Raw genomic sequence first — 11,943 nt, 5'->3', positions numbered from 1 at the left:
CTAAACCTACACCTACTTGAAAAAAATTAATGGAATATAGGGGTTCAACTGCCAAAAGAAAATAAGAGGAAGAAAAACAAAAAAAAAGCATTAAGAAAAATTATCTACGATAACAACCTTCTCATCTAGATTCAGCTCAAAAAAGAAAGATACAAAGAACAAACAAAAGTACTTGTAAATGATGATGATCTCGACCACCTTTTTCATGAAACCTTTTTTTTTTGGTCCCGTGCCTTTAACTACACTTAGTAAAACGAGGTGAGTTTGATTTCTTACATTTTTGAGCCACTTCTGTTAGTTTTATGTCATTTTTTAAAAATTCATTAAGATCACAATGAGCCTGGCGAGTTAGAAAGATGTCAAAAGCCACTGGCTAAATTTCTCTCTCATCATACATTTTCTGATTTTGCAGAAAGAAATGATGGAAAAATCACAGACACGGGCTAGACACAATACCATCATCTGTCTCTTCACAGCCTATCGCGACGTCAAGGCTTTCTTGCCCTCTCTCCAGTTTTAATAACGGTGATTACAGTTCACAACAAAGAGTGAGCTTAAGAAGAAGTCGCATTTTCAAGGTAAAAAAAAACTCTCCCCCCCCCCCCCCAAAAAAATGGAATTTAGGACAAGAAAGCACTGAGGTCATGATATGTTGAAGAGAAATGGATTTTGAAATGATTGTAAACATGCCTTGTGCCCCATTGACACAATTTCCATGATAGAAAGGGTGATTGTAATGATTGTATAAACTCCCGCTCCACACAAGTTTGTTTTCACGATCCCGGGTCCTCCATTCTTCCCTCGCCCAGTCGGTCAGGTGGCGTCTTTCTCCCTCCTTCCCTCACTCACTCAGTCGTGGGTCCTCCATCCTTCCCTCACTCACTCAGTCGCTCAGATGTGGGCCCTCCATCCTTCCCTCACTCACTCAGTCGCTCAGATGTGGGTCCTCCATCCTTCACTCATTCAGTCACTCCCTCACTCAGGCGGTCAGGTGTAGATCTTCCTCCCTCCTTCCTTCACTCACTCACTCAGTCGTGGGCCCTCCCTCCTTCTCTCACTCAGTCAGTCAGGTGCAGATCTTTCTCCAGCAGTTTGACCGTCGTGCTGTGCATCACGGCCCGCTGAGCCAGGAAGTTGTCAATGGCCCTGTGCCGCACTTCCACCCACGCGTACATATCCCTGGGGAGATAATAATAATAATAATAATGATATAATAATAATAATAATAATAATAATAATAACAATAATGATACAAATAATGATAATAATATTAATGATAATAATAATAATAATAATAATGATAATAATAATGATAATAATAATGATAATGATAATAATAATAATTATTATTATTATGATAATATAATATAATATCATTATAATAATAATAATGATAATAATAATGATAATGATAATAATAATTATTATTATTATTATGATAATATAATATAATATCATTATAATAATAATAATAATAATAATAATAATAATAATAATAACGTTAATAATAATAATGATAATGATAATAATAATAATAATAATAATAATAATAATAATAATAATAATAATGATAATGATAATAACAATAATAATAATAATAATAATAATAATGATGATCATTTCTACAGCGCCCACTCCCGTGTTAACACAGCTCTAGGCACTTTACATAAATGCATGTAGGAACTATATTCAGGCTCACGATACACACACACACACACACACACACACACACACACACACACACATCTTCTTGCTTATCACACGTGCACGCTTACACATCGTTACGATATGAGAACATACAAATACATAATGAAATAATATACACAATGCAATTCGCAAAATACATAAATGGACACATAGACAACCACAATAGATGAAAATCCCTGGGGAGATAACCACAACAGATGAAAATCCCTGGGGAGATAACCAAAACAGATGAAAATCCATGGGGAGATAACCACAACAGATGAAAATCCCTGGGGAGATAACCACAACAGATGAAAATCCCTGGGGAGATAACCACAACAGATGAAAATCCCTCCCTGGAGAGACAATCACAACAGATGAAAATCCCTCCCTGGGAAGACAACCACAACAGATGAAAAAAAAATGTCAACTTGTGATTGTCAATGTTTTATGCACTCTCTGAACAGTTTAGATTTAAATTTTGGAATCACTTTATTTTTAAATGGCTACGCCTACAAGAAAAAACCTCTTTTTCTCGAGACTGCTGTGAAATCAGGTGGTTTGGACATCTCACACGTATGGCACCTCACCAGCTCCCCAGTAAAAGCCTACAAAAGAAAAGTATCACTGTACAAGGCAAGAGGAAGACCAAGAAAGACCTGGATCCAGGGAGTGAAGGATACCCTGAGAACATACAATATCCCACCCAGCCAGGCCATCAAACTTGCTAGAGACAGAAAGCGTTTCCTCCCCTCGACGCCCTAGAGGTACAAGAGGACGGATAGAGTAAAGTCAGTAAGTGAGTGAGTAAGCTGTGAAGACAAAATGTGAGGCAACGTGGTGGAATCAGGCTCTCGTCAATTTTTGGGCATATTGAGTTATTGGTATCATCTTAAAGCTTGTTCATTTGTCTTGCTTTCAATGACAAAATTACCCATCCATCTTCTATAGAAGTGGAGATATTTTGGATTGAAAGACGTGGGGGTCACCTGATTTAAGAGGTAAAATTAGCGAGAAAGTGGCCGCCAAAGCTTGGTAAATTCCAAAGCTGGTGAGTCCATGGAAACTGTAAATTTATATTTTTGTGCCTTTAATCAACGTTTTTGCTGAAATCCTCAAAAGGAATGTGTTTGTAAATGGACATAAAAGGTGTTAAGCCAAATAACAAAAATTTGATAAAAATTGCTAAGCAGGGGAAAAACTGTTGTTTTCTTCGATTTCATTATTTTGATGAGAGCCTGATTCCACCACGCCGCCTCACAAATAGGCGTTTTGTCAGCTTACGGCAGAACAGCAGTACTCACCTGTACAGCGGGCGGACAAACTTCATCCGTCCCTGCTCGTTGACAAAGTTGAGGACGTACGGAACGGCCTCTCTCCACTGCACCTTCAGGCAGAGACGCAACCAGCTGGGGAACCCAAAGGGGGAAAGAAAACAACCAATTATTCAGAAGTCTTTTCCACCTTTGTACACAGCCAGTTTTCATTATAATAGTAGATAGCATTTGTATAGCGGAAATCTGCGCTCAACGGCAAGCTCTATGCGTTTCACAATCTATACTATTACCCCAGCAGACCTGAGAGCATTCTGAAACAACCTCAACTTCCTGGGAAGCAGCCATTTTTAGGCGCTAAAACACTAACATACTGACAAGATCTTTCGCTGTCTGTGGCCGGGTGCCCATTCCCACCTGGGTGAAGTGAGGAAAATGTTCTTTCACCCCGATGCCTCCCCCTCCCAATGTTCTTTCACCACCATGCCTCCCCCTCCCAATGTTCTTTCACCACCATGCCTCCCCCTCCCAATGTTCTTTCACCACCATGCCTCCCCCTCCCAATGTTCTTTCACCAATGTTCTTTCACCGCGATGCCTCCCAATGTTCTTTCACCAATGTTCTTTCACCGCGATGCCTCCCAATGTTCTTTCACCAATGTTCTTTCACCGCGATGGCTCCCAATGTACTTTCACCAATGTTCGTTCACCGCAATGCCTCCCCCTCCCAATGTTCTTTCACTGCGATGCCTCCCAATGTTCTTTCACCGCGATGCCTCCCAATGTTCTTTCACCGCGATGCCTCCCAACGTTCTTTCACCTACGTTCTTTCACCAATGTTCCTTCATCCCAAAGCCTCTCAAATGTTCCTGTACTTACACAAATCTGATCTCCGAGTTCCTCACACTGTTGAAGTGATAGACCTCCTCCAGCTTTTGGACTTTGGCCAGGGAAATCTGTGGCTGCGTGTCAGACAAAAAACAAACACAGAGAATGTTTCACACCACCTTCGACACAACTTAGACAATTTATTACTGGCAGTGTATACAGACAAAATAAAAAAGTAGACTAAATCTTTCAATCCACTAATACCACAACTCAGACAATTTACCTGGCAGTACGTACATGAAATCCAAATGAGATGTTTTTTAGTTAGAAGAAAAGGAAGTAATTAATTAGTATAAGTAGAGTTCTATCCTATTCATTTGCTTAAATTTTAAATCAACAATAATTTTCAAGCCGTAATTTCAAAGTGCTTAAATTTTAGTTTTAGTAGCAGTTTTACGACACTTGCAACACAATAAGGTCATATAAGTGCCGAAGATAAGAGGTGTTACAAGAGAGTAACAAACATAAAAAAGAAGGAGGAGAGATAAAGATGATAGATGCTTGATAGAAAAGAAGGAGCAAACCACACCAGAGCACCCACCAACCACTCACAGTCAATACCTGCATGCCAATATAGGCGCACACATGTACAAAAGATTTTAATCACTGGCACAGTCAGTAGATGGGGGGGGGGGTACTACACACCTCAACGCTGCTTAGCGAAGACAGGAACTCTTTGATCAAGAGACTGGAAACATTTTCAAGGTCATTCGGCGAAAAACAGTCCAAGTTAGAGTCCGGCTGCGCAGCCCAACGAGCACTGAGGTCGAGAACAGGCCGTGCAAGACTCAAGTCGTAACTGAAAAAGTGGAGGGTGGGGGGAGGGAAAAAGGAATGTTATGACCGAAACAAATTTTTAAAACCACAAGTCTCTCTCTTCTTCCACATCATTTACATCACTGTGATCAAGCCATTTTGTTTCAGTTTTTTTTAAATTTATACATCCCACTAAATTCCTACCTTAAGAGGATCCGCAAGGATACCCCACCCAACTGCCTGTTGTGTGACTGCCAGGATGAAACAGTATCACACCACAATCACGGTCTTCATTTGAGTAGAAACACAACATAATGATTTGCTTGTGTCGTACTCAGCTGTTTCGACATATCGGGCAAAAAGCTTGCTTTTTCTCATATCCGTGTGTTTCTGATCCCCTATCCCCACCCACCTCCCACTCCCCAACTGCAAGTGGCTATATTTCTGAAACCAAAGCAGTGAGACCGAAATTGCTTCCACCCCCCACCCCCCCCCAAATCCCATTTGTAGGGCCTGAAAAGATCTTTAATCTGATACCAACAGTGTTATGTTATGTTGTCAACATGAGACATCCGACTCCTTTCATCCTGTTGCGACACATTTCTGAACATCAAAATAAGTCAACTCCTTCTCTTCCAGAATGTCACATTAGTCGTACAGAAAGCAAGGAAGTTGGCTCATATACAGAAGGTGGTTGGGGTGTGCCAGTGTTGTGTCGTCTTTCTTTAACTCTCATTTTGTAGTTTCTACATTTATTGCTCTTGCTCTTTCCTGTCCTTACGTCATATTATTAGTCGTAGCAGAAGCCGCAAGTTATCTTTACCACCCTTATTTCTTCTAATTCTCTTCAACCCTATCCGTACGTCATGTTTTACTATCGTATTCATACGATGTGGGGAACTCTGTGCCACCACTTAACCCTATCCGTACATCATGTTTTACTATCGTATCCATACGATGTGGGGAACTCTGTGCCACCACTTAACCCTATCCGTATGTCGTGTTTTACTATCGTATCCATACGACGTGGGCAACTCTGTGCCACCACTTTCCAAAGAGGAAATTTACTTCTTCATCCAATCCCTACACTTTGCAATAGCAGTAAGTCAAAATGATTTTTTGAGAAATACTGAAAGTTTCAAAGAGATCTTCAAACTAGAAGTATTCTAAAATGTGAAGAATACAACCTCGAGGGTACAGAATGACCCCAGGGCGTACGGATAGGACGGTTAAGAAATATTCTCTTCTGCAGATGCATTGGTCGTTGTCAGACATTGACGGACTAACTATTATTATTATTATTATGATTACACATTTTACATATATATATACAGGTACGACAGGAAGGATGATGTATGGCCACATGAATAAACCACAGGTCACAGATCCAATCAATGAGTTGAGGAGGGGAGATCAATCCATAATCTTCCAACTTAGAACATAACATGCACCCCTCAATCAACATCTCAACCGAATTGGAGTAAAGCAGTCTGCTGCCTGCCCACTATATGACTACCCCTCAGAGACAGTGGAACATCATCTGTTCTTCTGTAGAAAACTAACTGATTTAAGGGGATGTTACCCTACATATCTAACTGCCTCTACTCCTCAAGACAACAATTAGAACAGACATGCAGCTATTACAGAATGGCATCATGCAGAAGAGTTAACGCTCAGATGCTACTGGATCGCTAACAACATGTGAGGCAGCGTGGTGTAACCAGGCTCTCGTCAAAATAATTTAAGTGAAGAAACTTGCATTTTCCGCAGGTTTGTGAATTATTATCAAATTTTTGTTTTTTGGCTCAACACCTTTCATGCCCATTAAAGAACTCATTTCTGTGTGGATTTTTCTGAAAAATGTTGATTAAAGGCACACACGTACTCTTAAGATAAGGAAATAACTAATCTTTGGCGGTCATTTTCTCACTAATTTTACCTCTGAAAACAGGTTAACCCCACCTCCTTCTTTCGCAAATATCTCGACGTGTATTCAAGATAAATAGATATTTTTTTTCATCCAAATAAAGACAAGTGAATAAGCTTTAAGATGATACCAATAACTCTACATGCCCCAAAATTAACGAGAGCCTGATTCCACCACGCTGCCTCACATATATATATGGCCGTACTTTGGCTGGTAGGGTGGCATCCCAGTTTCGAACAACCACTTGTCCCAGTCAACAGAGTTCAGCTTGTCTTGGTCAGCCTAGGTAGGAAGGAGGAAAACACAGAACATATGGTCGCTTTTAAGGACAAGCGGGCTAACCCAGATTTCGGGGGGGGGTCCAGAAATCTTGATCCACACCAAAAGTGGGCATTGCCCTACCTATAGGACAAGTTTGGTTTCATTGGTGTGGATATTTGTTTGGTTATAGAGAAAACTCTCCTTGTCTTTTAAAAAAACTGAATATGGGGCAAAAACTTTACCTTCGATTTTCTCAAAACAGCATTTTTCGGGATAGCCCCCTTGTGCTTAAAAGCGACCATATGAGAAGCGTTCTGACAAAATGAGTGACTTCTCGAAATCCACAAATGGAAATACTGGCCAAAAATTTATATCGTTAGGGTCAAGTGGGCACATTTTCTAATGATGCCATATCCTTTAACTACAACAAGTATTTTACTATTTCATACTTATAAAGTGTAAAAACTTCACCTGTAAGCGTGATGTGTCCATTTCCATAGGGCTCGAATCCGAGAAGTAACTCATTTTGTCAGCACGCTTCACATACAGTAATAATAATAATAATTGCATTTATATAGCACATATCCATGCTCAAACTTGGCTGGTGCCTCTATAAATAAATCATTGATGGTCTGGTATCCATGCTCAAGAGCATGCTCTAAGCGCTTTACAACTATTATTACCCCAGCAGACCCTCTGAAAACACTCAGAAACATTCTCGGCTTCCACGGAAGCATACAGTGCAAGCTGCGGATTTCACGCACTCAAACACTATCAAACTGACAAGATCGTTCACTGTCTATAGCCAAGTACCCATTTCCACCTGGGTGAAGTGAGGAAAATTTGTGCAAAGTGCCTTTCCCAAGGACACAACGTTGGGCCCCTCACGGGATTCGAACCCACGACCTTACGGTTGCGAGAGCCTAACCACTAGGCCACCGATGCCACTACAGTACATGTATACATTTATGTATGTGCTTATGTATGCCCTTGTATAGCAGATTTGATCTATTACATAGCAGTTTGTTTTTACAGATCAGCAAGGTAAGATATTGTGTTCATGGAGAAGCCACCGTGCCCTATTTTCTTCAAGCTTTATTCTTTTTAAGTAAGAGGTTTAATGGCTCTTGGAACACAATTAGGTCATATAAGTGCTGAAGATTAGAGATGTTACCAAAAAGTAAAAAGTACAAAAAAAAAAGAAGTAGGAGAGATAACGACAACAGATGTTTCATAGAACAGAATAACATAGCAGCACATGTGGAAATTTATAAATGATAACTGATAACACAAAACGACTAAGAGCTGTTAGCGGGAGTAACATATAAAGAAAAAAGTATGAGAAATAATGATATGCGAGGCATCGCGGTGAAAATAGGCGCTCGTCAAAATAGTGAAATTGAAGAAACGGGCATTTTTCTATTCGTTTGGCAATTTTGTATTTTGACTCAATACCTTTAAGGTCCATTAAAAACACATTTCTGAGTGGACTTTACTGTAAAATGTTGATTTAAGGCACAAAAAATAGAAATTGCTGTAGCGGCCATTTTCTCGCTAATTCTACCTCTGAAACCAGGCAACACCCACCTCCTTCAATCGCAAATATCTCCACTTCTATTTATGATAGATGAGTATTTTTTTTTCACCAAAAGCAAGACAAAAGAACAAGCTTTAGAATGACACAAACAACTCCACATGTCCAAAAATTGACGAGCGCCCGATTCCACCGTGTCATAAAAATAGAAACAAAATTGCTTTATTTTATCATTTCTAAGATATAAAATCATAATAAAACAGAAATAGGTTGCTTGTGCTGCTACTGCAGCATATCAACAACACAAATTATACGCCACAAACACAGAGAAATGGGTTTTCTAGAAGGAGTACTTTTACTTTTACTTTCAGTAGAAGTTTTACGGCGCTCGCAGATGCATAAGGTCATATGACCGCCAGAAGATTAGAGGTGTTACAAGAGAGTAACAAACATAAAAAAAGAAGAAGGGGAGATAGGACGATAGATATTTTATAGGAAAGAAGAAGCAAACCACACCAGAGCACCCGCCAACCACCCACCAGAAGGAGTACAAAACAATACTGCATCACATATAATGTAAAACACTGTGGTTCTGGCTGGAATCATTCGTGGGGAACGCTGATCAAGATGGCCCAAAACAGACAGAGCTGGAGATCCTTTGTTGCTGTCCTAAACGCCAGATGGCGTAATGGGTAGTAAGTAAGTAAGTGGTTCTGGCAGAGGCTCATATAGACGTTTGATGGGGGGGGAGGGGGTGGGGGGGGAATAAAAAGGCGAGCAAACCATACTAGAGCATTAGAGCCCGGTGCCAACCACCGGCTACAAACCTGGGAAGAGAAATAGGAGTAGAGAAAGTCCTTCCACTGCTGAGTGCTGATAGACTGGTACTTGAAGTGCTCGATGTAGGCTCTCAGGAACACGTCAAACACGGCTGAACGACATGTGGAAAGAAAAAAGACAAAAATGTGGTTAGGTTTTAGTTTTAGTAAGAGTTTTACGGCACTTGCAACACAATAAGGTCATATAAGTGACGAAGAACAGATTACATACATGTTACTAGAGAGTAACAAACACAACAAAAAAGGAGGGGGGATAAGGACGATAGATGTTAGAAAGGAAAGAAGGAGCAAACCACTCCCGAGCACCCGCCAACCACCCACACAAAAATATGGAATTATAAATTATAAGTATTTTACAGACCACGTCGGCACAATTTGTATCATAATTAAGAGGCTGGCTTTTTTGTTTTTAGTAAGATTTTTTTATAGTTTTAGAAAAAGTTTTACGGCACTTGCAACACATTAAGGTCATTTAAGTGCCGAAGAATAGATTATGTGTTACAAGAGAGTAACATACACAAAAAAGAAGGAGGGGGAATAAGAACGATAGATGTTTGAAAGGAAAGAGGAAGCAAACCACACCAGAGCACCCACCAACCACCCACGGAAAGAAACCAACCAGCACTGTCACGAGAGACTCACCAGCGCCCCCTCGGTGCAGTGCCACTGACTGTAGTGTCTTTAGGCCATTCCCAAAGGGGGGACATTTCTCGTTCAAGCATAGTAGAATTGTAAATGGGCTGACTCATGTCACGCTCATAACTGTGCCTGATCTAAAAAAGGGAACTGCTGCTTTTTCTTTCCAAATCCTTACTAATGTCATTTTCCTCTACTTTTTTTGTAAGTTTGTCACTCTCTTGTGATCCGCTATTTCCGGGGTGCCTAGACAGTCGAAGCAGACCTTGTGCTGTCGAAGCTAGAGAGGTGAGCAGTCTAAGTCTGATTCCCTGTAAAGACTTCTCTGTTGACACCCACCCCTTGGCGCTCATATGACGTTATACAGTTGATAGCGCCATAAAACCCTCTACGATAAAAAAAAAAAGACTCACCAGCGCCCCCTAGCAGAGTCTGCAGAAAGTTGAGAAGGGCAAATCCCTTCTCGTAGGGCACGGCCGAGAAAGCATCGTCTGGGTCCACTCCGCGCAGATCTGGCACCAGTTTTGTGTAGGGCTCCTCACCGCTGGCGATCTGTGAGCTCACCTTATCAACAACGACAATGACAAACATATCGAATAAATAAGAATAACCAATCAAGAACTTAATGTTTCTCTGTGACTTTGAAGTCTTACTAAAAATTTTTCATCTTAGTAAGAGTTTTACGGCACTTGCAAAACAATAAGGTCATATAAGTGCCGAAGATTAGAGGTGTTACAAGAGAGTAACATACACGATAAAGAGAGATAAAGACGATAGATGTTTGATAAGAAAGAAAAAGCAAACCACACCAGAGCACCTGCCAACCACCCAGTTATTACAATTTCTGTTTGTCAGTTAAGTTTCAATTTTAGTAAGAGTTTTACAGTACTTGCAACACAAATAGGTCACGATATAAGTGCTGCTCATTAAAAGTGTTACTGGAGAGTAACAAACAAAGAATGGGAGGAGAGATAAGGACAATAGATATTTGATAAGAAAGAAGGAGCAAACCACAGCAGAGTGCCTTCAAACCACCCAATGTTTTGGTTTTTTTCACTTTAGGTACTACGGCGCTCGCAACTGCATAAGATCATACGAGCGCCAAGGATTGGATCTCAACAAAGAAGTCCTTACAGGGAATCAGGCTGACTCTGCTCTCCTCTTTAGATTCAACAGAACAAAGTCTGCTTCCACTATCAACCACCCACTGTGACTTTCACACCTTTTAGAAATAACATCTCATCACATATTCCTTTATTTGTTTGTTTGTTTGTTTGTTTGAGTAAAGAGTAGAAAATCAACACATTGATCATTCAGACGTGTTATCGATAAAAATAGAGGGTAACATAAATGATGACACTATGAGGGGGGGGGGGGTGATGAGAGGGGGTGGGGGTAGGGGGGGGAGGCAATTGCAGCGAATTATAGGCGATTTCCAGGTTGAGAACCATAGATATGGGGCACATAGAAGCGGAACCAATAAATTGGCAAAAAGATATTATTAATCCGAATACAGGAAAAAGAGGCTAAAACAGCACCTGGCCATGGATGGCTGGTGCCTCTATAAATAATCATTGATGGTCTGGTCTGGTCTGGTCATTCAGTGAATCAAAAAATAAAAAAAGACTGGCAGAAACAATCGAGGGAAAGGAAAGAAGTAGGAGTTAACAGTGACACCATCCAATATCCTGCTGACTACAATAGTTTTTCAAACATTTCAACAACAAAATCTGACTATAATGTTTTAAAAAAGATTTTTCAAAAGACACACTTTATCTTATCAATACAACACACATTATCTTATCAATAAAACACATTATCTTATCAATAAAACACACTTTATCTTATCAATATAACACACATTATCTTATCAATAAAACACACATTATCTTATCAATAAAACACACATTATCCTATCAATAAAACCCACAGTATCTTATCAATACAACACATTTTAAATGCCTACTCTCTCTCTCTCTCTCTCTCTCTCTCTCTCTCTCTCTCAATCTCTCTCTCTCTCTCTCTCTCTCTCTCTCTCTCTCTCTCTCTCTCTCTCTCTCTCTCTCTCTCTCTCTCTCTCTCTCTCTCTCTCTCTCTCTCTCTCTCTCATTCTCTTTCATTTTTTTTTTTACACACCTCCCTC

The 11,943-nt window shown here is 40.2% G+C and overlaps 1 protein-coding gene across 2 annotated transcripts in view; it reads right to left on the bottom strand.

The window, feature by feature from the left end:
* Positions 1 to 213: 213 nt before the first annotated feature.
* Positions 214 to 11,943, bottom strand: part of LOC101862444 (leukotriene A-4 hydrolase) — a 28,805-nt gene continuing 17,075 nt past the window's right edge. For both annotated transcript variants that reach the window (XM_005106852.3, XM_005106853.3), the window contains exons 10-16: positions 10,214 to 10,364; positions 9,153 to 9,256; positions 6,736 to 6,812; positions 4,493 to 4,646; positions 3,839 to 3,921; positions 2,991 to 3,095; positions 214 to 1,179 (exon numbers count right to left, since the gene is read on the bottom strand). In XM_005106852.3, coding sequence (XP_005106909.1) covers positions 1,059 to 1,179; positions 2,991 to 3,095; positions 3,839 to 3,921; positions 4,493 to 4,646; positions 6,736 to 6,812; positions 9,153 to 9,256; positions 10,214 to 10,364 — 795 coding nt within the window. In that variant the 3' untranslated portion in view covers positions 214 to 1,058. The remainder of the gene's footprint in view (positions 1,180 to 2,990; positions 3,096 to 3,838; positions 3,922 to 4,492; positions 4,647 to 6,735; positions 6,813 to 9,152; positions 9,257 to 10,213; positions 10,365 to 11,943) is intronic.

The sequence above is a fragment of the Aplysia californica genome, unplaced genomic scaffold, assembly GCF_000002075.1.
Source record: "Aplysia californica isolate F4 #8 unplaced genomic scaffold, AplCal3.0 scaffold00559, whole genome shotgun sequence".
NCBI classification, from domain to species: domain Eukaryota; kingdom Metazoa; phylum Mollusca; class Gastropoda; order Aplysiida; family Aplysiidae; genus Aplysia; species Aplysia californica.
Note: the sequence above shows the minus strand (reverse complement) of the source record. Positions and strands in the feature narration are given on the sequence as shown.